Source organism: Brassica napus, chromosome A5 (assembly GCF_020379485.1).
Source record: "Brassica napus cultivar Da-Ae chromosome A5, Da-Ae, whole genome shotgun sequence".
In the NCBI taxonomy this organism is placed as follows: Eukaryota; Viridiplantae; Streptophyta; class Magnoliopsida; order Brassicales; family Brassicaceae; genus Brassica; species Brassica napus.
This window is the reverse complement of record NC_063438.1, coordinates 7,399,576-7,422,441: the sequence shown is the minus strand read 5'-3', so window position 1 is coordinate 7,422,441 and position 22,866 is coordinate 7,399,576. Positions and strand designations below refer to the sequence as shown.

Here is a 22,866-nt window from a genome sequence, read left to right as displayed (position 1 = left end):
AATTGATTGATATAAAAATATCTTGTATGATACACGTGTCTAATAAATGGTTGAATTTAGAATAGATCCAAACTTAAATGACAACATTTGATGGTAGATAAAAATAAGACCCTAAATTAATAGATTAGATATTAAATTTATAATATTTTTATTTGAAATATTTTTTTAGAAAATATGATCTCGCATTGTAATATAGGCTATAACTAAACCTAGCATTGTTGTATTAATTTAAGACTAAAAACTAAACCTCTAAAATATAGTATACCATTGTTTAAAACTAGATTACTCTCTCGGTTATCATGTCACTGGATCAGACTCTGGATAAACTTAAATTTTCACTTTTCATGAAGAATAAACCATTTGATTAGTTTTAATATTAAATTAGAAACTTTGGCAAAATGTTAAGATGATAAATAATTATTAGTCATTGTTTCATTAAATTATTATGTATATAATGTCCATTTAATAATATTTATACAAAATTGATGAACAAGTTAATTATCCTTTCTAACATATTTTGAAAAATTTAAAGTCTTGCACAGGTATAAAATTAATCAATAAAAATGTTTGAAAAATACATTTTCTCACTTTGCAAAACATTATAATTTTAAAGTTTTAATGACGAAATAATCAACCGAAAATATACCCGCCCTTTTAAAATGTAGTATGCAGATAAGTCTTCATATCTACTAAAATGAAATATCCACGTAAGAACAGGCTTGCGTAAGAAGAGAAACGCTTCCCTTTTCCAGTCAACTCCCTCAGACTTTTGGTTATTTCACATTGCCTCAAAGGACAAGAAGCAGGTCTAAAAAGCTTATGTGGCAGTTCTTTGCCACATCACGATATGATGATCTCATCTATATTGTCGTTTTCTCGCCGCCTAACGTCACTCCCCGATTGCCATCTTCTGACACGTGGAAATAAAAATAACCCAATTCTTTTTTTTTCGTATAGTGATAGATTTTGGTGAAATCTTGTTTTTTTCTTTGGATACATTGAAAAAGTAAATATCAGTTTTGTGGTTGGTCCCCATTTGGTTGTATAAAATTAGGCAGTCATATTTGTCTATAGGACCTATGACAATATAACAATAAAATATTCCCACTCTCACAGTATCTAATTAATTCCAAGCCCTTTATATAGAGGATTAGGTTTTGCAATAAGTTATTGCCACAACAAAAAGAGATAACCAAAAGAGAAAAGAAAAAGAAAGAGAAAAAACTGTTAAAAGAAAAAAAAAATACAGTATTCTCAATCTACCATGTCTTCTTCTCCGAGTTCTTGGAGCTCATCACAAGAATCATTCTTTTGGAACGAGGGTTCTCTCTTAGATCATTCATCTGATCATCCTTCCTTCTTTTGCCCTAATTATAATTACTCTGATGATTTTTTCTCATTTGAGTCACCGGAGCCGATGATTAAAGAAGAAACTCAAAACGGCGACGTTTCCAACTCCGAGGAGGAAGAAAAGATAGGTACTATTGAGGAAGGGAAGTCATACAGAGGAGTGAGGAAGAGGCCATGGGGAAAATTTGCGGCTGAGATAAGAGATTCGACTAGGAATGGAGTTAGGGTTTGGCTGGGGACGTTTGATGAAGCTGAAGAAGCCGCTCTTGCTTATGACCAAGCCGCCTTCGCAACAAAAGGAGCTCTCGCAGTACTCAATTTCCCCGTGGAAGTGGTCAGAGAGTCTCTCAAGAAAATGGAGAATGTGAATCTTCAAGATGGAGGATCTCCGATTATGGCCTTGAAGAGAAAACATTCACTTCGAAACCGGCCTAGAGGGAAAAAGAGGTCTTCCAACTCTTCTTCCTGTTCTTCTAATTCTTCTTCTTATTCATCTTCATCCTCAACTTCTTGGTCTTCATCTTCAACATCAAGAAGCAACGAGCAGAGTGTTGTGAAGCAAGAAAGTGGAACACTTGTGGTTTTTGAAGATTTAGGTGCTGAATATCTAGAACAACTTCTTATGAGCTCATGCTAGTTAATCTTGAAATTGATTAATTAAGCTTTAATTTGTGGTAGTCTTGAAATTTGTTTGTTCATTTTGCAGTTTCTTTGGTTCTCTTCTTTTTTCCATTTGTTGTATCTAAATGAAATTATTGGAAGAGATGCGATGGTGATGTTGAACTGTATAGAAAACTGTATTATTGCGTTATATTGCTGGAAAGTGTGTGTGTCCACCTTATTATTGCTTTAATATTTTTTGTGCTTTACTATCCTTAGTTTTTCTTACATGGTAAAAGATATTAGAAGATAAAGGTATATATCTCGCAAGTTAATCATTCCTATCATCAGTCAAAGACTGTGAATCTTAAAATATATCAAATCGATCCAAGCTATAAAGGTATTCCTAGTTCGAATAGCAAAATCTAACAAAAAGAAGTTGATAAGATAACACTAAAGTTTTTTTTATTTGTAGGATAATTCGATTAGATCTATAAAGGTACGGTCCTATTATATTGTGTATAGATATTATATCGTAATATAAATATGATATAATTTACATTATGACGTTCATATTATATTATTGTCTTAAGTAAGACGTCGTTGATGATGCTTTCGTTGTCATTGTTGTTAATTTCATTATTGATTGGTTGTTTGACTTTCATTGTTATCTTTATTTGTTGAAACATATTCGTAATCAACAAAGCTACGGATTCACCATGGACCTTAAATCAAAGATAAAAAGTTGAGATTTTGTTGGATGACATGAAATTTGATTTTTCAAAGGTATGCATCAGATGAAAACGAGTTTAGTATGTAATCTAATGATAATGATTTATGCGTAAAACTCATGTTGTCGCCGCCTTGTACTTTTGAAGTAAATAAAGGAAATAAACTTCTGATCCTAATTGTTTCAAATTATGTGAACTTTATACACATTTAAGTATTGGTGGTACAATGTAATTTCGAAAATGGGTGTGAAGCTCTTTTGACTAATCTGGATTAATTGTATGCAAACATCGATTCTATGTGGGTTGAATGAGTCAATGCTAATAGAATGAGAGATGGGAACTTTTGGAGCTTAGACGACAGAAAACAGGCCTAAACTGATGGATCCCAAAGACTTAGAAACAAGTTACCTCAATTTTCTCTTCATATTCATTCTCTTCACAAGGAGCCTCTTAAATACAAACTAAAAATACTAGTGGATAGATCCACAATACTATAAACTAGGAAACATAATTGCATAACTAAATAAATAAACATATATGGAGATCAAGCTCCTACACTTACGGAAACGTTAAACAACAATTAGGAAATTAAGAAACGCCTTCTATCTTCTTAACCAAGTCTGGTTTGATTTGGTTATCTTGATTGAACCATTTGGTTCGCATCATAAACCCTCTTAGACCTCCTCAAATTTGTGCTCTCCCTTTGGCTTCTAGCAACTAGTTTCCTAATATGTTGGGTCGGCAATGGTGAGCGTATCAGTTTTCTGGTTGGACCATTGGATACCCTTAAGCCCCTCTTCTTATTCAGCTGTTTGGAACTTTCGGCCTTTGATAGTTACTTAGTTAGGGGTTCCTATTACTTCCATGGTTACTTCTTCTTGCAATAAGAATGGCTGGAGATGTAGAAGAGCAAGAAAACTAGAATCTGATGGCTTTCAGATTCACCTTACATCTTATATGTGCCAGTTCTTACTGCCATGAAAGACTTTTTTATAGGTTGTTTGACTTTCATTGTTATCTTTATTCGTTGAAACATATTCTTAATCAACATTAAACAAAGCTACTTTTATAAGTACTATGTACTTATATGTGTCAGTTCTTAAATGAGACTGAGCTAAACCACACTTGGGAAACCCTCAGACCACGACCAATACCTCAATCGTATACTGCAATGCAAATCTGCGGTTCAAAAGAGCTATTTATATAACATGCTTTCACGATGTTAGTAAGTCATCTGAACTGAAAGGTCTCGAAAAGCAAACTGAACTGTGGAGTGAGTGAGGGTTTGTGAAAATAAAAACATATGAAAGAACATAAAACCACTAAATTAGTTAACTTTGTGAATTCTAAAAAGTATTTGAAGCTAATTATTTTTATTTTCATTTAATGATTTACCTGAATGTGAATCTGCGAAAACATTCTTGTCAAGTGATATTATATTTCTACGAATTAATCATCCGAATAATTGTCTTGGCACACCATAACTAAAAAATTGAATCTGGGTACAAACTATATTATTACTGAAAATAACATGTGAACCTGAACGAAATAAGGAATAGTCTAAAAGAGGAATAGACAACAAGAAAATGACAAGAGAGTTAAGAACAAAAACATATCCAAAAATCCAAAAGAAAGCGTGACACACTGGGTGGTTCTATATCTTAATTTTTAAACTAAAATAAAATAAAATTAGTGAATCCGGTTTAATCCAATCCGATGATGTTAAACCGCAATCCAGAATCTCTAGTTAACGCGATCCGGTCTTGTGTTTAGGAGTTGGCGAGTTGCAGCTTCCAAAGATACAAAAGCCCAAGACAACTTTACTCTGAAAAGCTATTATGAATCCATGAGTCAGAGATTTCTACGTTTAAAATATTTAGTTTTGGGTTTGATTTTCAGGTTTTTAATAAGGTTATATAATTAGACTAGTCAATAAACTTATGTTAGTTTGTTGATTAGATTTTGTAAGCGTAGTTATCTAAGGATAATTAATTAGCTACCTAATCAACACACTGGCCGAGTGTTTAATTGCGTTTCAATTTTGCAGTTTTGATATATATTTTAATATTCTGAAGAGTATCATTAGTTGACGAAACCATAAGCACAAAAAAAGAAATCCATAAATTATAAAATAACCAAAGTGATTAATAGTAACTAATCAGTCAAGAGGGTAAAACAAAGTTATTTAAGAAAAAAAAAGCAATTAAGCACCACTAGTCTCTCAGTAGCCGTTGGCTGGAACAGCTTCCATGTACTGTTTCTCCACAACCTCCATCACTGTGTCTGCAATTCCACTTGCATACACACAAGATCCTTCACAAATCTGCCCCCAAATCAAATTGAACAAAAAAAAGATTAATCTTTTAATTAGTTTTTGAAGCTACTAAAGAACATGATTCAAAGCACATAGATTTTCATTATACCTTAGTGTTGAACAAGAAGCTGTAATGCTCACCAATCTGTCCTCCGGCAACATGGTGAAGATCGAGCTGAAGCTGATCAAGAACTCTGGTTGTGAACAACAGACAGTTAATCTTCTTCTTCTGGACAACCTTAATGGTCACTTCGTCATCAATAATACGCACATCAACCTCAGTGACTTTCGATTTCCTCTTCAGCCAAGAACATCTCAGCGCCTTGTTGTTGCTGAAGCAAGACTGGTCTCCTTCGCTCTTTGGCCTGTAAACCACATTGTCTCCTTCTTCTTCTTCTTCTTCTTCTCCACCAACTCTAGCTCTCTTCTTGCTCCTGAATCTCCCAAACTTTTTCTTCTCCACAAGCATCTTTAAATCCTCTATGGTCCTCAACAACTCCTTGATGTAATCTATTGCCTCTCCAACGATCGACGCTCTATCATTCTATTAAAACAACACTGTCATTCATACACATGAATCAATAACTAAAGTAAAAAAGGAAACAAAGTAAAAAACCTTTGTGGGGTTTGGAATGAGGCTCTTGAGGTCAGAGAAACGGTCGTTGAAGTGAACTCTTCTCTCACGTTCTGTAGGGAAAGTTCTTGACTTTCCTGAGCCTCTCCCTTTACGGTTGTTACCACCACTGCTGAACTCGATAACCCCATTGTCAAACCCATCATTGTTGTTGTCTCCTTCGTAGTACATCATGTTGATTCCTCCTCCTCCTCCGTTAGCATCCATTTGAATCTGATCTTCAACTCCAAGAAAACAAGAACTGTTTCTTTGCTGGCTCTGGTCTCGAGTCTGGAGAGGGAAGTTGAGATGGAAGAGAGGGTCGTACATGACGGCAGCAGCGGAGGAAGAAGACATGATGTCTGAGAAGGAGTTGGGGAGCATAGACTGAGGGAGTGAGCATCTAGGCAAGTGTAGGAGACTAAGCAAGTCAGGAGTTGTTGAAGAGTTAGGACCCAAGTTGACAAAGTCTTGATAACCGTTGTCCCAGTTAGCGTGCTGTTGTTGTAGTTGATCGTGAGACATCTGGTGAATCTGGTATTGATTGTCACAAGGAGGAAGAGGGTTGATGTGAAACTGCAGAGGTGTTGAGGAAGGTTGAGGAGGACAGTCTTGTGGGCTGAGATGGAACTCAGGGAGGTCCTCCACGTCAACGCTGCAGTTGCTGTTGCTTGTGCTTCCTGCGACTATAGTTTGTGGTGGTGGTGGTTGTGGTCCAGCGCCGCTCTCCGCCGTAACTTCTGCGGAATCGAAACAAGCCATCTCCTCCTCGTAAAGGTTTTCTCTTTCTTCTGCGTTTGTAACAAAATCAGTATTTAGATTCTCCATGAAGATGGTTCAACGAGTCAAAGATGATTCTTTTAAACACCTGCAAAATCAACAACACAACATTCAGATTTTAAGAAAAGATTTACAATTTGGAAAAACTTAGAAATTTGGAAACAAGTTTGCTTTTTTACAATCTTAGAAACAAAACCCAGTTCTAGATTGTCTTAAGGAGAAACAATTGCTTCATAAAAGAAGTTGTCCGATTCCAAAATTTTAAGAATGGGTTTAGGGTTTGAGTTTGACTGTAAACAGAGGATTAGTACGACAACAAACAGAGTAATTGGGGAGCTCGAGATTTTTGAACCTGGAAACGATTACTTCTTCTGGAGAGTTTCTCGATCTCATGAGAAGAAAGAAAATTTCATAAACAAGTCTCTCCTCTCCCTCACTGTGTTTCAAATATACGGACATTTGCAGACGGAGACAAAGAAGAGGAGGAGGGTGAAAAAATGATTATTTTTGCTAATGGATTTTTAAAAATAAATTATTGTTTTTTTCTCTTAATCACAAAAATGTTTTATCTAGTTATATCTCTAATCCAGATTCGATGGATGAGCTTTTATAATTACATAGTTTTTAAACGAGTTTAAACTTTAGTAATTGTAACAAATTAACATTTCTTTTTACTGCTAAATAAAGTTGACATTTAAAATAAATAAATATGTAAATAGTGTTCTTTTGGGTTGTTTTAGTTGGAGCATGTGATTTCTCCTTCTGGCCAAACATTGTAGGTTGGTTACAAAAGATCAGCAGATTGTTGGTCCCACCCCTGAGTATCAAAGGTCTTTGCAACGACTTCAAGGGGTACTCTCGTCATTATATGCGAATACGATGCCCTCTCTGAGGGATATGGGCCCATACGTTACCCTCCACTACGCCAGCAGACTCACCAACTAACCGCTTATCCCCTCGTTTGCTATTTCTCTTTTGCCCTTTTTCATTTTACTCTTGAGGATCTTTGATGTGTGTTATTTTTGTGTTGATATGCGAGGATCCATGTAATTTTTTAGTGTATAACCTTTGGATGTTTATAAACTGCACCATACTGAACTAATAGTAACAAAAATATCTATATATCTATATCAATATGTTTTTGTTTTTATTAGGATGGCACATAATCGTTTTGGATGTTGATTTGGACCCATAATATTTGTGTACTCGTAATATACCATTTGTTCTATTTTTACTTGAAAAGCTAACAACTAGATGTGAAATTTGAGTTGGAATTTTTTTTGCATGTAAAGTAATATACCTCTTCATTAATAATTGAAATCTCTGAAACATATGGAAAAAAATCAACCATTACAGTGAAGCCATGATTAATATTACAATTTAAATTCTCTAATCTTAATCATCAAATATATCTTTACTATAAACACTTTCCATAAATGGTTTGCTACTCTAATATATCAAATTTTATATTTTTATATATTTTCTTGTGTAATCAGTTCCAAATATATTTGTAAGATGGAATGGATTGTAAACAAAATTAAACTATGTATATATACCTCATCAGATATGACATTAGATACTTGGAGGAATATAGTAGATAATTATCTTTCAATCTTTTTTTGTATGTAAGCTTTGAATATATATGTTACATAAAAATTAATCTCCATCGTTAACTGTTTAGAAAAAAGAGATCAAGTAGAATAGTAAAAGTGTCATGTTGCAGTTAGGTCATGCAATATATGTTTATAACAAAAAGAGTAGGATTGTATGAGAACTTGAGAAGACGAAGAGGTAGGTCCCACATCCAAGAGTTTGGGCAATCTCGTAATGTTACAACAAAATTCTGGTCATCTACCTATCTCGTACACTGCTATAGGCTGCTACTATACGTCTGTAACCGTACAAACTTTGGTTACTTAAAAATCTTGGAGGGTGGGGGTGTTTTATCAATTTATAAATCTAGAGACCCTTTTATTCCAAACAACTTTCGCCAAACGACATTGTAATGTGAAGATGAGACCAAACTCTTAAAATCAAAAGTTCAATGCTCATCAGATCCTTGTAAAAAAATGTTATAGAAATGTATTGTATGTCATATGATTTATGTATATTAATTCTTGACCATTTAGGGATCTGATATTAATGTTTTATTGGGCTATATATACTTAGGGTTGATTGAGTAATCCATTATATAATTTTTAAATGGTTAAGCATTAGAGATGTTTTATAGAATAAAACAGTATTGAAAAAGCATGAACATTCAGATATTCGGTTTGGTTCGGGTTGGATCTGATAGGATCGGATATATGAGTAAATGAATTTTATATCCAATAGATATTTAGTAATTTTCGGTTTGAATTTTGTATCGGATACCACCAGTTCTAGTTCAGTTCTGAGTATCTGTTTAATATGTTAATCATATATATATATATATATATATATATATATATATTACAATAAGAAAGAATTTATATGTAAATCAAAGTGGCCTAGTGGTAACGTAGTTGTGATAATGGCAATTTTATAACTATTTAATATTGTAATCATATATATATTTACAACTTGTAAGAGTTTACGAGTAAATTGAAGTGGTCCAATATAGCACAATTGCTTTGCCTATTCAACTAGGGTTCAAAAGTGGTGATGAAACTTTTCTAATATTCTGGATTTTAAATTATGTATTTACCCGATTGGGTTTTGGATAGGACCAGAAACCAAACCGTATGTAAATATTCAACCGGGGTTCAAATAGTGGTGCTCTTTTCTAATATTTCAGATTTTAAATTTAAACTACGTATTTTGGTTTAATCGGGTACCTGATCGGATTTTGGTTGGATATGATCAGAACCCAAACCGATACACACGAGTACAAGTTATAAAATCTGACGGATAAAGAAAAACATAACCAAAACTGAATCAAAACACACGAGTTTTTTTCCGGTTTTTATAATTATGCGTAGTTTGGAACCACTTCTCTGAAAATATTAAATCTAATTTGAACCAAAATTAGTTCTACCAAACCCCGACTTAACAGGTCCAGGCCGTCACGATATCACAGACGAGAATCAGAAAAACTAGTATTTGAACATTTCTCCAATGCTTAATATTTGTTACTTATAGACTATGGAGCAGACATGATATATTTATAATTGTATATCATCAGTAAATATTTAATCTGAATTAAAAAATCTGACTATTCCCTCTTTTGCAGTAATTATCAGAATGATTTAGAAAGAAAATGACATTTACAGTTAGTTTTATTGCTTATTTTAACAGAAAATATTAAAAAAAAAAAACATTTACACGTTTGATTAGGGTTGGACATAAATACTTAAATTTTGGCTACTTTTGAATTCCTTATCCAAGCTTCTTCTCCATGTCTTCATCATCATTACTAGGTCTCATCTTGGAGAATGGATGCTCTATCTCCCTAGTAACATATGATGAGTGTCTATACCTATAAACTATATATGGAGCATGCATGATCATATGTTTTGATCATCATCAGTAATTCTTTTCTCTGAAACATTCCTCTTTCCAGTAATAATGATTGTTTAGGAGAATATATAATTTACATGTGTTTCCGTTTAAGTTGATATATCAAACTATATAACCTACGTTTGGCTTAAAAAAGATTATATTGAGTCTTTGCAAAATGAGTAAACATGGATTACAAACGTCAGAAAGTAGATAAAGTTAGCCTAGTAACAAGAATTATTGATGGGAAGAGCAGCCAGGTGGTGTTGATCCACAACTTCAATCACTTTGTTCGCTATTGCACTTGCATATATTGTTGAACCTTCATTTATCTGCATTTTATTCATATCAATAAAAAACTCAAATCCAATATATATATATATATGTATATATTCATTGATCACTAACCTTGGTGTTGAGCAAGAAACTATAATGCTCACCAATCTGTCCTCCAGCGACATGATGAAGATCGAGATGAAGCTGATCAAGCACTTTGGAGACAACCAACAAACAGTTGATCTTCTTTTTCTGAAACACTTTAATTGTTACTTCATCATCAACAACCCTAACATCAACTTCTGTTACTTTAGACTTCCTCTGCAGCCATGAACACCTTAGCGAGTTGTTGCTTGGACACTGGTCTAATACATCACTCTCTAGCTTCTTCACTATGTTTTCATCATCATTAGTATCTTCATTAATACAATCATCCGAGTTGTTGTTGTTGTTGTGTCTACCACCACATTTTTTCCTCTCAACCAAATACTTAAGCTCGCTTACTCTTCTTTGCAACTCCTTGATGTAATCAATTCCATCTTGAAGAATGGATGCTCTATCTGCCTATTAACATGTAGACATTATATAAATTAAGCAAAGAGACATTTGGAGACAAAGGAGTGAAAGAAATATAACCAACCTTGGTCGGGCTAGGAATGAGCAATTTCAAGGCCTCGAACCGCTCGTTCAAGTGACATCTTCTCTCACGCTCTGTTGTAAAAGGTTTGATCTTCTGCTTCCCTCTTCCTTTACGTCTAATTTTCTTGCTAAACTCGATGATTCCACCATCGAATTGAGCATTGTTGTTCTCATCACCAGCACTTGGCTGATCTCTTTGAGTAGTGTTGGTATCTAGGAAGAACCCTGAGTGGTCATAATTAGCAGAAGGGATCAATGGAGGCTGAGGAGGAAGGTTTAAGTGGAAGAGCGGGTCATATGTGAAGCAAGAACCGGACAGTATATCAGAAACGTTCGAGCTTGGTAATGGAACTGAGCATCTAGGCAAATGCAAGAGGCTGAGAAGATCAGGAGTTGGAGTTGTTGTTGTGTTTGGAACTGAAGTGTTCATAAAGAGTCCAGAGTTGTCCCAATTCGACCCGTGAATCATTTGGTGGATCATATGGTTGTTGTTGTTGTCGTTGCTGATTAGGTTCTGAGTTTCTGAACTTAGGAAAACAGAGAACTCCTCCATTGTTGGGAGCTTAACGTCGTCGTTGAAGTTGTTTGTTGTGTTCCCGGCGACCAAGATCGGTAGTTGGAACTGATGGCTTACCGGAAACCCTGTTTCTGTCGCCGTGTTGGGTTCACAGTAGCTGTCGTTGCTGTCAAGGATTGCGTCCACCAGAGGAGTGGGGTCAAAACATAAACTTTCCTCGTACATTCTCAACCAATTTTTGCTGTAACAAACCAAAGTTAATTTTCACTACTATAATCATCAAGAGACAAGCCATATAGTAGAACGACATTTTGCATAACTTCCAAATTAACCTAATCTCAAACTAGTTCCCTTCAGTCTCTGTCCCTTTCCTTTTTTTATGTGTTGTTTTCTGATGATCTTTGATTCTGATTGTTAAAAGGTTATTTTCTTATACATTTGCTTTAGTATTCTCTCTCACATTTTACATACTCTCAGACTTAGCAAATACATATTCGAAATGTATAAAAGAATGAAATGATCCCATTACCAGAGTTAGACGATGATGATCTTCAACTTCTTCTTCTCTCTTAAGAACCTTGAAATACCACAAACTGTATCATAAGCTTAAAATTCACACAGTTACACCTTCAAAGATCATTTCAGCACTTTGGAATTCAGATTTCAAGAAGAAGGAGGAAGCTTTTATTTCTGTTTTATGGGGTTAGGATGAGTTTGTGTCTATTGGGTCTTTCTTGTTTTTTGGACGTGTTGGTATTTGTTTAGACAGCTCTCGACTATATACTTGAAGACAGAGGAAATATTTTTCTGCTACATTTTTTTTGAGTTTTCCTATTAATAAAGAGTAAAATTTGTCAAATGAGCAACAAATTAAAGTTCCATCCTTTATTTTCTGTCACAAATAAATGTCCAACCCTGTAAGTTTCCAACATAAACCAAAAACATGTTAAGATTGGAAAAATGTTTTAAAATTGTTTTTATCGTTTTCAGTACAATCACACACCCAATATACAAATAAGAAAAATACTTTTTAAAATGTGTTTTAAAATTTTAAATTAGATATGGAGACTAAATAGGCAGCTGTAAATAGGTAGAGATGAATTCAAAAACATTTGGTTATTGATGTTCCCCAGTGTCAAACAAATAATGGACTGTGAGTAAAAGTTGGTAATTGTACATTTAAGAAAAAGAATTAACATTTGCTGCTGTTAATATGATAAAATGCAATAAACAGATAAATTAGTTGATACTCCCTACGTTCTTAAAAAATCCATGTTATAATTTTTTCACATTTACTAAAAAAATATTTAAAATTTTATTTTTCAATACATTATTTTTTTTTATTAACTATTCTCAATAACTTTTAACCAATGAAATTTTATTAAACACAATTGTATTTTTTAAAGTATAATTTTTTATTAATTAATGTATTAAAAATGTAAAAAATGATTTTTTTTGAAACAAATGTGTTTTCTAAAAAGTAGATCTATAAGAAACAAAGTGAGTATTATTTAGTAGAGAGATCAGTTGGATCATGCAATCTCGCTTTTTCAGACACAACGGCAATGGGCCCCACTCGGAATCTCCTTTTTAATTTTATATTTTAATTTCAGACTGTCAAGGGTAGCTACGTCATTTGATGATTCCACAAAATCTCCCAACCTCGCAATATCTCTTCAACAATTTGGTAACGTTAGGTGATAGGTCCTTTACAATTAGATCGCCTAACCGGATACACTATAGGATTGCGGTTCAACTTTAACCGGTTGTGTGGGAGTTCAAACCCACAATAAATATTCTGTAACTGATTGTATGACGTTTTTTCTTTTGAGTTTTGATTGTATGACGTTTTTTCTTTTGAGTTTTGATTGTATGAATTTAAAAGAAAAATACAGACAATGTTCTCTATGAGTAAAATGTTACAAGAATAATCTTTCTATTCGGCTGTTTATTTTAAAAATAAAATAAAACGAGTTTGTAGACCGTACAATGCATGTGTTGATTCAGTTATGGAATCATGAATATTCATAGTTAAGTAAGCAAATGTGCCTTGACCGACCTGCTTTTAATAGCCTCATTCAAGTTTAACTACTTCACGAATTTCGGAGGCACGTCCACCTAGTTCCTTAGGTCACAGTCCATGCTTAAAATTCACACAGTTACACTGTTCTAGGAGTTAGCCTCCTCGCCTTGGAGATATAGCCTCTAAAATACACAAAAAAACAGGGTCTTGATCGATTGGACCATGAATAAACGAGGCAGATTTAAGAGCGAAAGCTCACAGGCTGGATTGTACGATAACAAAAACATGTGAAAAGATCATTTGTGTGCTTGTAATTACGTTAGAGAAAAATTTACAAGATTCATGAATTTTTTATGGGTGCCATTTATCCGGTATTAAAAGCTGATGCGGTTTTACAGAGTCTCACAACTCGTACACAATCCACGATTCGACCCCTAGCTAACAACCACCAGTCAGGTTCTAATAACAACACTAAGTTACAAAGAGGTTTTATAGATGAGCAATCTGAAACATCAACTGAGTTTAATACACTTTGTCCATAGAACATGAAACTGTGATTACACAAATCCACCCACAAGAGACGAGAATATCCTGAATGATTATTTTCATTACATTACCATAAGTAATTGTCTTAAATAGAGAACAAATAATCCTCAGTTTGCTCGTTCGCGTAGGACATCAAGATCAACCTCAGTAGGATCAGTAGCTTGAATCTCGTAGTGAATCCCTTGAAGCTCCCTCCTAAACCTCTCTTTCGAAGTGGCGTAAAGCATCTTCGCCCTGATTCTTGAAGTCTCCGGAGACCTATACAAAGTCCCCAATAATCCTCTTTAACATTATTATTATTTTCAAAAGAGTCAAAGATTCAAACTAACCAAGCGACGAAGAAGATTTTGCTCTTCTGGCAATTCTCAGCGGTGACGAAATCGAAGTCGTAAACAGCGTATCTGCAATCATTGTCGGGGAGAGAAGCTAAGAAGTCGTCGTAGCTCTCTGCCGGGTTTCCTGTCTTCTCAACCACAACTTGGTTTTTGAGTTCGTCGATCTTGAAGACGACGTAGCGATGAGTCTTCTTCCTCTGGAGCTCGTGGTATGTGGTCTTGCTCTGATCCGCAACACCCATTCCGGATGTTGCATTTGGCTGTGGATCGAAACATAAGATAAACAATACAATCAAAAGATTCGATTTTTATGGTTTCAAAATAAAATAAAAATCAAATCTTTTTTTTGACATTTTCTAAGAAACGAAACTGAAGATCTAAAGAGTGCATGCGACAAGAAGAGATCAAAGTAATGATCTTTGTGATTATTACCTTGCGAAGTCCTCTGAAAGACATGGATTGATTATGCTTTCTTCAGACAAGAACCGGGTTTGAGAGAAGTATGACAAGAATGTATATTAAAAAGGGTAATTTAATTTATACGAAAAAAAATCGGATGCGGATGCGTCGCTTTGGTGTGTCTTGGTGGACACTTTTGTTTACTAGTAAGTGGGCGGTGGCGTTAGAGCAACGCGATGACTTCGTGACCCCATTTCATCTTTTTGGACGGATTCGAGGCACAAAAGGTCGTCTTCTTTGACCCGTAACTAGTCGCCGCGTATTTATCGAATGTTGGGCCTAGCCCTTTTAGGCCCATTATTGTATTAACATTATAATCCAATGGGTAGGGGAACCGACGTCCTCAAAGAAGCCCTCTTGATTTAAGATTCAAAGAAGACCTACTGTTTTCGGAGAGACCAGTCCAAGATGCATGAAATGCGAGGGTAGGAAGGGCTCTGCATAGAGCTTTGAAGCCTTCTCAAGTGCATAAACTAAAAGAAGTGTTTGTGGAAAAGCTATCATGATGCAACAGCCAACAGGTGAAGATGCATTGCGAATGTGGTTAGTTGAAGCGAATGCCAAGTCAATGACAAAGATATATAATGAAACTGATGATATAATTTTGCAAGACGCATATGAATGAATGATGTCTGCAGTCCATTTTTGTCTCAAGTCCAGGCTAAAGGATGGATGCTATACCGATAGATTTTTCGATGGCACTGGAAAAAAAATCGCTTGGTAACTCTCATTTTCAGGTGAATCTTTAAAGTGTAGGGCATTGTCCAAAAAGAAGAAGTCTGTGTCCAGATCATGAATCCACCACAACTTAGTGCATGAAGACTATAGTCATATTGTTAGGTGAAGTAAAACCAAAGTATTAGTATTGTAGAGATAAATTTGAAGGTACGGTTCTTGTCCTCGTTCGTACTTTCATTTTCTGTGGGGGTCATTGTAGGTCTACATAAATTATCATATAATTCAATCAAAGTGGAATATGATTTACTTTTGTGAAATTATATTCTAAATGAAAAGGTTGATATCACTGTGGTTTAAAATTTTATTTTCCATGGTCAAAAAATGTGTACTGGCTTTTCTTTTTTCTTTAGACCTGGACTCTTTAGTCTTCGTTTGTGATTTTTCTAAGTGAAATATCTCAAAGTATACGACTTTGATTGCCTGTTAATTAATCTGAATACCTTGAAAATAAACAAAATCGTACAAGATATAGACTAAATGATTTTTTTCATTCTAAGATACTTGTCTTACATGCTTCATTTCTTGACATGTCAGGAAACTTAGGAACAAAGAGACCACAGGTAGTATTTATTGTGGAATTGGACCCGCTATAATCGTTAGGTAACGATCCATTTGTACGTTGATTTAATTTTATCAAATATTTAACCCAGACTTGCATTAAAAAGATGTAACACCACATTTGGAATAGTGTTTTTTACGGCAAACGGCTATTTTATTACTCAAACTTGAGATGATCTGGGGAGCCAGACCGGAATAGAACAACCAATAAAATATAAGGATCTATGAAAAGAACGTGCATTCCTAGCTAAAGAATCTGCAATTTCATTCTGCGTCCTTGGAAAGTAGCTGATGTTGAAGTCCGAAAAACATAACCGAAGAGTTTGAATGATTTTCAGCTCAGTTGAAAAGTTGAGATAGTGTTTATGTGTTTGTAAATAAGAGAAGATTACCCGCATTGTATTATTAAGATTGTGAACAAAGAGCACGATCCTAGTAATAATAGACGTCGATGACCTTTTCTAGTTTTTCTAATGCTGTAATTTTGGTGTAAATACATCTAATTTGAAACACCATTGAAGGTTGCTTTTGATATAACCACAAAGCGTAGTCGAATAGTACAACGGGATTGAAAAAAGTGTTAAACACCCCAGGTTCAAAACCTTTTAAATTCAGTTTTACTTGTTTATATTTCCAGATGACATAGATATTTAATTCTCATTAGAATTAATCAGATCTGTTTGCCACCAATGGACAAACCTTTATGGAATTAATCGGGGTCCGTCGAATACGCCTTGATTATTAAAAAGAGTTGTTTTTGACAGAGAACCAACAAATAGTTAAAGTAAGAGTTGTAGTCGGTGAAACATGTAAGAACCTAATTGTTGGATCCGTAGCACTAAATTATCAATAACGTCAAAGTTCCAACAATTTCATTCATTTTGTAATCTCATAGTTATTACTTTTAAGACATACGATAAGAACGATATGGTTCAATGTTTCAAAAGGACATCGGTAAACTATTTATTTTACGAATCACGAATTTCATTCTTAGCAAAAAAAAAAAAATCACGAATTTCATATATTGATTCAAATTTCCATGAGATTAATATCCTTAAAAAAAATGAAATATCAGGTTTTTTAAGATCTGGAGGTACCCGAACACGGAGGTACCGAACACGAAGACCCGATTAATTTTTTGGAGTGGGCCCACCAACGATAGACAAGTTCGATTATTTTACGTGGAAATTGGATATCCAAATTATCTGGCCACACATTTTGCTACCCCGCCGTACTGCTAGAGACCCTGACAAGATGACATCCGTTTGGTTGAAATATAAGACCATGTGCATGGCAGAGTTCTTAAAGGGATTTTTAGGCATGTACCCCGCAAAAAGGAGAAAGACTGGTAAGAAAAACTATGAGGTAAGAATCAACTTTTTTTGAGCTTTTGTGATTTTGGCGGATTCCACTGATAAGTAGTGGTCCGCAATTGATTATTTTTTTATTTTTATTTTTATTTTTATTTTTTTGAAGAAAAAATAAAAAATAAAAAATTTGAAATTTCAAGTGGGATTCCAGCGATACACATGCTCTAAGGTTCATATGACTAAGATGCGGATACCAAGTCATATTTTTTTTTTTGTAACTGAGATACCAAGTCATATTTAATATAAGAAAATAGAGAACATAAGAAACAAAAAGAGGAATCATCACCAAATCGTACCAAATTATTTCAAAAGTTTATTTGTTTTTCTTTTGGCTAGCATGATCTCCCTTCTGTAAGAAAAGAAGAACCCTTTTACGTACCTACTTCAGTGTCTATCATTTTCCTTTTATCTTGACCAAACAATTGTTTTGGCTCTACATATCTATTTTTTTACCCATCATAAAGGTATTATTTAGAGTTTTATAAAGTTTTATAATATGCGCATAAAAAGAATATGACACCTTTAGTGTTTTTATTGATTTATGATAGGTCATCCAACAGGATAGATGGAAATTAAAAATTAATTTTGGGCCATGATCTGATTGGAATTAAGCACTAAGAGCCTTTTTGACATTTTTATGTATATGTAATTTGAACATTGGCTTCCTCTTACATTAGTATTATTCATATAGTTTTTTGCGTCGTAGTTTTTTTTCTCTCACTCGAGTCGTGAAAGTAGCTTTTCCATGTGTGAACAGAATATGCGTACAATATATGCACATATTTATATGGTATATCCAATCTAAAGGTGAATAATATATGGATTTCATAACTCACCAAGTAAATCCATATATAAATGTAATCTAGCATTATATAATATGGTAGGTCTATTTAGTGAAATAGCAACTTATATAGTAAACATTTGTCGCTATGTGTCATATTTTAGCCATTTGTAAGCTAACTGAGGAATCAGTATCCAATCAAATCTAATAATTATGTATTGTATAAATTATATCGTGTATTTGGTACGTATATCTATGTGTTAATATGAAGCTGAGCTCCCGCCTCCCGGATACCATAAAACATGGGCATATATATCATGAAAAGTTGATAATCGAGTGTTAGAAAATGTGTGCATCCACGTCTAGTTATTAGTGCTACTCATGTGCCTTTACACAAATATCATTCTTCTTTTGCATAAACATAATAAGGGAACTTTTGAGGGCTGCATTGGCAACACATCAAATAGAGTAGAACAATAATATATCAACGATGACATATGGAATAGTAAAATGACATATGTATTTCAATTGAAACCTATGTTTTGTTCCTTCTCATCTTAAAAGTATAAAATTTTGCAAAACTTAATGTAATTCGCAATTATTTACGTTTTAACATGCATAATACAAACCTCCTACCATTGTGTCGACCTCATCAAGATAGATTATAAAATTAAATACATGGAAAAAGTTAAAGGAAAAAAAGTTGGAAAATTTTGGACTGTGCATGTGAATCAAACATATATGAGAAAATTTCAACTTGGAGTTGTCCCACGGTTGTACTGTGATAAACTTAAACTAATTATAATATACTATGCCTTTTTGGAACAGTAATATACCATGCCTATATAATAATAAACAGACCAAACCTCTACATCGCACGCTTCCTTCAAACATTTGGCTTCTGTAGCTCTCATATAACTCTACACATATCCAATACATATCCTTCAAAAATCATTTTACTCACCTGAAGAATAAAACTTCTTTATTTGTAGTTTCATTTTCTTGAGGGTGCAACGGGGGAAAATGGGAAGAGCACCATGTTGTGAGAAAATGGGGATGAAGAGAGGACCATGGACTCCTGAAGAAGATCAAATCTTGATCAATTACATTCATCTCTATGGTCACTCTAATTGGCGAGCTCTTCCCAAACACGCTGGTTATTTTCAATTTTTTGTATATTATTCTTTTAGTATATCTTCTTACCAAATCAAAAATTCTTGACCTGTTGTTTTGTGGAACTTTTTAGGTTTACTCAGATGTGGAAAAAGTTGTAGACTTCGTTGGATCAATTATATGAGGCCATACATTAAACGTGGCAATTTCACTCCTCAAGAAGAACAAACTATCATCAATCTACATGAAGTCCTGGGCAACAGGTTTGTCTTCTTTTTGTTTAATGATTTCCTGAAAGAGGATTAAGAAACCAATTTTTTTTGGGATTAACATTTTGTTTTACATTTACGTCGACTTCCTTTTACTTTTATACTTTGCAAAAAAATTCGTTTAATTACTGTGATTGCATGTAAACTTGTTATCTTTCATTAACAACAACGATGTACATTTATGCAAGGGATTAGTAGAGAATCTCTACGAGATGATAACTAAACAATATCTTAGATAAGTATAACTTATAGATAATCCTTATATATACTAATAATATAGTCTAAGTAGATAAACGTTTTTTGCTATTTGTAGTTTAGAACATACTTTTAACTCTTAACACTGTGGGGCTAAGGTCATACCCGTGATTTACTCTGTCTCTAGGGCTATAACTAATACGTTTTCATAATTTTGAATAGAAAAATCCCAAAAAGCAAACAAACTTGAATATTACTGTTAGACAAGATATGCACCTCAAGCAATGCAAAACATATGCTAGTAGCTTTTGTTTTTTTTTTGGGGGGGGGGGGGGGGGGGGGGGGGTAAAATAGTAGCTTTTGGTTTGTCCATGTTTTATGCTTTAATTTGAAAAGCAATATTAAAGTAATAAATCGATGAAATCCATACTATTTTTATATATAGATGCACTTTTTCTAATAGTGTTAGTTTTGTTTGTTTGTTATTGATTTAGATGGTCTGCGATTGCTGCAAAACTGCCAGGACGAACCGACAATGAAATAAAAAATGTTTGGCACACTCATTTGAAGAAAAGACTCAACAAAAATCAAAACAATGGCGGAGACAACAAAAACATTAACGGAACTAACAAGACCACACACAAAGACAAAGAATCTGTGATTGTCGACACAACCTCTCTACAACAGTTTTCTAATAATATTACAACATTTGAGATTTCAAACAGTAACAAGGACAATATGATGTCGTACGAGGATGTTTCTGCATTGGTTGATGAGAGTTTTTGGCCGGACGTGGTATCGGTAGATAACTCGAGTAATAATAATGAGAAAAAGATAGAAGATTGGGAAGGGTTGCTAGATATGAATAATAAGAGATTTAGTTATGATAATCCGAAGCTTTGTAGCGACGATATGGAGTTTTGGTATGATAAGCTTCTCAATAGTAGTCGTAGCATTGAGGAATTTTCTGACATAACCCAGTTCTTATTTTGATTTTATGTTGTTTTAATCGTTAAGATTTGAAAAAAGTCTTTTTGTAAACCAGATGAATAAATTTAAAAGTTGTTTTTGTTTTCTACGTTTTTGAGTGACCTATATCGTGTTTGCATGTAACTATGACGTTAACTGAAGTCAACCGAAAAATAGAAATGGGTTGCCTATTAGTTATAGACCTTGAAATCAATGGACGGTCTCCGGTCCGGCCCTCGGAAAACATAAACATTTACACCATTCGGTTGGTCCTTTATACCATTGGATTGAGACTATATAACAAAATTGAAATGATTAAAACGTGAGTATTAACGATTATCCACACGTAATAATCACACCAATAATGTTCTTTGAAATTTAAGTTTAAACCTCGTCATCGCTAAACATTATTTCTATAAACTAGCCAGCTATCAAATATATTGTCAAATTTCAAAGAAATGTAACTTGTAAGCTTCTTGTAACGTAGTCGTCAACCAAACCAGTAACTTATGTAACTAACGTAGTTTGGACTTAAACCGAACCCAAAAATCCAAAAGAGGTACATACAAACCGTTACATTTATAGTTTGGTTCATAGATCATCAAATGATTCCTCTTCTGCTTATCAAGTTTCAGTATTTATCTCTGTCCCTTAGTCTTCTGCATCCTCGTCTTTCATGTCCTTCATTTGCACGGCAGCAACTGTGAACACTATCATTAAAGAAACAACTCTTTTTGTTGTTAAAACATCAAACTAAACTTAGAGCAATTGATAGAAACAATGGTTAGAATATTTAAAGCTAAAGGATATCTGTTATATTCCCAATCAGTTTGGCGAACTGAGATCTTGCTGTATTCAACCACACTTGCATCAATGCCGGCAAATATGTAACCATTGCTCTTATCAATTAATGAGCTTCACCAGTTCCCCAACACTTTCTTTATCCTGAAAACCAAAACGCTCAACACCAAGACAAGATGCTTGAAGAGAGTTGCAGAGGAGAGAGAGCAGACCTGAATATCCAATGTTGTAAAACTGACAAGACCGTAATCTTCAACCACACTGCACAGCTCACTCGTTAGCTTCCTGCAACAAGAACATGGAACTCATAAGTTACTGATAGAACATGGTATTGAGTCTTCTTCAGCTAGTTGCTACCCAAGGCCGGGCCTGAGAAATTTAGGCCCAGAAGCAAACAAATTTTTTTTGGCCCATTATCTTCAAAAATCAGAAAAAGTGGCTAAAAAAAAGGTCTAGTTCACCTCTCATGCGCATCCCGGCGCTCTTACCAGTAGAACTAGTGTAACGTTTACGTAATTGTTGGCCCTTTAATTATATATATCTTGTACGGCCCCAAGCACATGCTTTATGTGCCTCTACTCAGGCCTGGCCCTGTTGCTACCTGTACTTAATGGAGCAAGGATCTTGATTAAGATAATGCTGCAAGTATGACAAGTCTTGAACATCGGTATAGAAATCTAAACCGAAAGCTATATTGACAAACCAAAAATTTGTATTGAATACACTCTTGGCACTTAAATTTCCGAAAAAAAATTTATTCACTGAATTAAGCTCTGAATAATAAGCATTCTTTTTAGGTGGAAGTTAATGAGGAACTTGTTGGCTATTTTTAAAGCACACAATGAGACATGGATGTTCTTTATCTCTTTACCTATTTGTGCTCTGTATGAATGTGATGTCTTTGCGGATAGATAAGACATGGAGGGATAAGTGCTTTAGATATTATCCCTTGTTATACAACATATTTTCAAGATATTTTTGTTTTGTCGATGATCTTTTGGTATTTGTTGAGGGTACAAAGCAATCTTCGAAAGAGTGATCTCGGTTTAAAAAAAAAAGTTATAACTAAGAATAAGTTTGGAGAAATCAACCATCTGTATGGAGAATATCTCTCACGATGTGGCATCTAATTCTAACAGATTTCCCATTTGAACCCGGTGTTCTCCCTGTACGCTATCTCGATTGATGAGGAAGAATGATTACTAGCTTTTTGATAGAGAAAATCAGAACTCGAGTTACAAATAGGACAAACCGGCCCCTAATGTATGCATGATGTGGGGCTTACAACTCCGCAGGTTAGTCATCATTATAACATCTCCAAAAGAAATTTTATAAATTTAAATATAAAGTTTTAAATAGTAAAACTTTATATTTGAAGTTTTACTATTCAAAACTCTAAACTAAAAGTTTCA

General features: G+C 34.2%; 5 protein-coding genes across 6 annotated transcripts; 2 read left to right on the top strand and 3 right to left on the bottom strand.

Moving 5' to 3' along the window:
• Positions 1-1,088: 1,088 nt before the first annotated feature.
• Positions 1,089-2,161, top strand: LOC106451376 (ethylene-responsive transcription factor 15). Its single transcript, XM_013893303.3, has one exon. It carries the CDS (start codon positions 1,265-1,267, stop codon positions 1,985-1,987), a length of 723 nt encoding a protein of 240 aa, XP_013748757.2. The 5' UTR covers positions 1,089-1,264; the 3' UTR covers positions 1,988-2,161.
• Positions 2,162-4,781: 2,620 nt separating this feature from the next.
• On the bottom strand, positions 4,782-6,947 carry LOC106451377 (transcription factor bHLH10-like). Of its 2 annotated transcripts, none has more exons than XM_022719327.2 (4): positions 6,741-6,947; positions 5,612-6,399; positions 5,105-5,539; positions 4,782-5,004 (listed from the first exon to the last, which is right to left on the bottom strand). In XM_022719327.2, the coding sequence occupies exons 2-4, from the start codon at positions 6,368-6,370 to the stop codon at positions 4,903-4,905; spliced, it is 1,296 nt and encodes a 431-aa protein (XP_022575048.2). In that variant the 5' UTR covers positions 6,371-6,399; positions 6,741-6,947; the 3' UTR covers positions 4,782-4,902. The 2 variants fall into 2 exon arrangements, with proteins under 2 accessions (XP_022575048.2, XP_013748758.2); XM_013893304.3 differs by having other exon boundaries at positions 5,612-6,476; positions 6,741-6,946.
• A 2,274-nt stretch (positions 6,948-9,221) lies between these two features.
• On the bottom strand, positions 9,222-13,563 carry LOC106453629 (transcription factor bHLH91-like). The gene is made up of 4 exons (XM_013895856.3): positions 11,827-13,563; positions 10,782-11,538; positions 10,274-10,705; positions 9,222-10,197 (listed from the first exon to the last, which is right to left on the bottom strand). The coding sequence occupies exons 2-4, from the start codon at positions 11,520-11,522 to the stop codon at positions 10,090-10,092; spliced, it is 1,281 nt and encodes a 426-aa protein (XP_013751310.2). The 5' UTR covers positions 11,523-11,538; positions 11,827-13,563; the 3' UTR covers positions 9,222-10,089.
• A 229-nt stretch (positions 13,564-13,792) lies between these two features.
• Positions 13,793-14,864, bottom strand: LOC106451378 (actin-depolymerizing factor 6). The gene is made up of 3 exons (XM_013893305.2): positions 14,634-14,864; positions 14,196-14,461; positions 13,793-14,124 (listed from the first exon to the last, which is right to left on the bottom strand). The coding sequence occupies exons 1-3, from the start codon at positions 14,655-14,657 to the stop codon at positions 13,974-13,976; spliced, it is 441 nt and encodes a 146-aa protein (XP_013748759.1). The 5' UTR covers positions 14,658-14,864; the 3' UTR covers positions 13,793-13,973.
• Positions 14,865-16,531: 1,667 nt separating this feature from the next.
• Positions 16,532-20,795, top strand: LOC106453630 (transcription factor MYB14). The gene is made up of 3 exons (XM_013895857.3): positions 16,532-19,263; positions 19,354-19,483; positions 20,179-20,795. Exons 1-3 carry the CDS (start codon positions 19,131-19,133, stop codon positions 20,675-20,677), a joined length of 762 nt encoding a protein of 253 aa, XP_013751311.2. The 5' UTR covers positions 16,532-19,130; the 3' UTR covers positions 20,678-20,795.
• Positions 20,796-22,866: the final 2,071 nt, after the last annotated feature.

Coding starts and splice junctions, on each gene's coding strand:
- LOC106451376 (XM_013893303.3), top strand. CDS start 1,265: ATGTCTTCTTCTCCGAGTTCTTGGAGCTCATCACAAGAATCATTCTTT.
- LOC106451377 (XM_013893304.3), bottom strand. CDS start 6,436: ATGGAGAATCTAAATACTGATTTTGTTACAAACGCAGAAGAAAGAGAA. Junction 5,540..5,611: donor TCATTCCAAACCCCACAAAG/GTTTTTTACTTT, acceptor TTGTTTTAATAG/AATGATAGAGCGTCGATCGT. Junction 5,005..5,104: donor GCTTCTTGTTCAACACTAAG/GTATAATGAAAA, acceptor ATTTGGGGGCAG/ATTTGTGAAGGATCTTGTGT.
- LOC106453629 (XM_013895856.3), bottom strand. CDS start 11,522: ATGTACGAGGAAAGTTTATGTTTTGACCCCACTCCTCTGGTGGACGCA. Junction 10,706..10,781: donor TCATTCCTAGCCCGACCAAG/GTTGGTTATATT, acceptor ACATGTTAATAG/GCAGATAGAGCATCCATTCT. Junction 10,198..10,273: donor GTTTCTTGCTCAACACCAAG/GTTAGTGATCAA, acceptor AATAAAATGCAG/ATAAATGAAGGTTCAACAAT.
- LOC106451378 (XM_013893305.2), bottom strand. CDS start 14,657: ATGTCTTTCAGAGGACTTCGCAAG. Junction 14,462..14,633: donor CTTTCAGAGGACTTCGCAAG/GTAATAATCACA, acceptor TTCGATCCACAG/CCAAATGCAACATCCGGAAT. Junction 14,125..14,195: donor AAAATCTTCTTCGTCGCTTG/GTTAGTTTGAAT, acceptor GACTTTGTATAG/GTCTCCGGAGACTTCAAGAA.
- LOC106453630 (XM_013895857.3), top strand. CDS start 19,131: ATGGGAAGAGCACCATGTTGTGAGAAAATGGGGATGAAGAGAGGACCA. Junction 19,264..19,353: donor AGCTCTTCCCAAACACGCTG/GTTATTTTCAAT, acceptor GGAACTTTTTAG/GTTTACTCAGATGTGGAAAA. Junction 19,484..20,178: donor CATGAAGTCCTGGGCAACAG/GTTTGTCTTCTT, acceptor TTATTGATTTAG/ATGGTCTGCGATTGCTGCAA.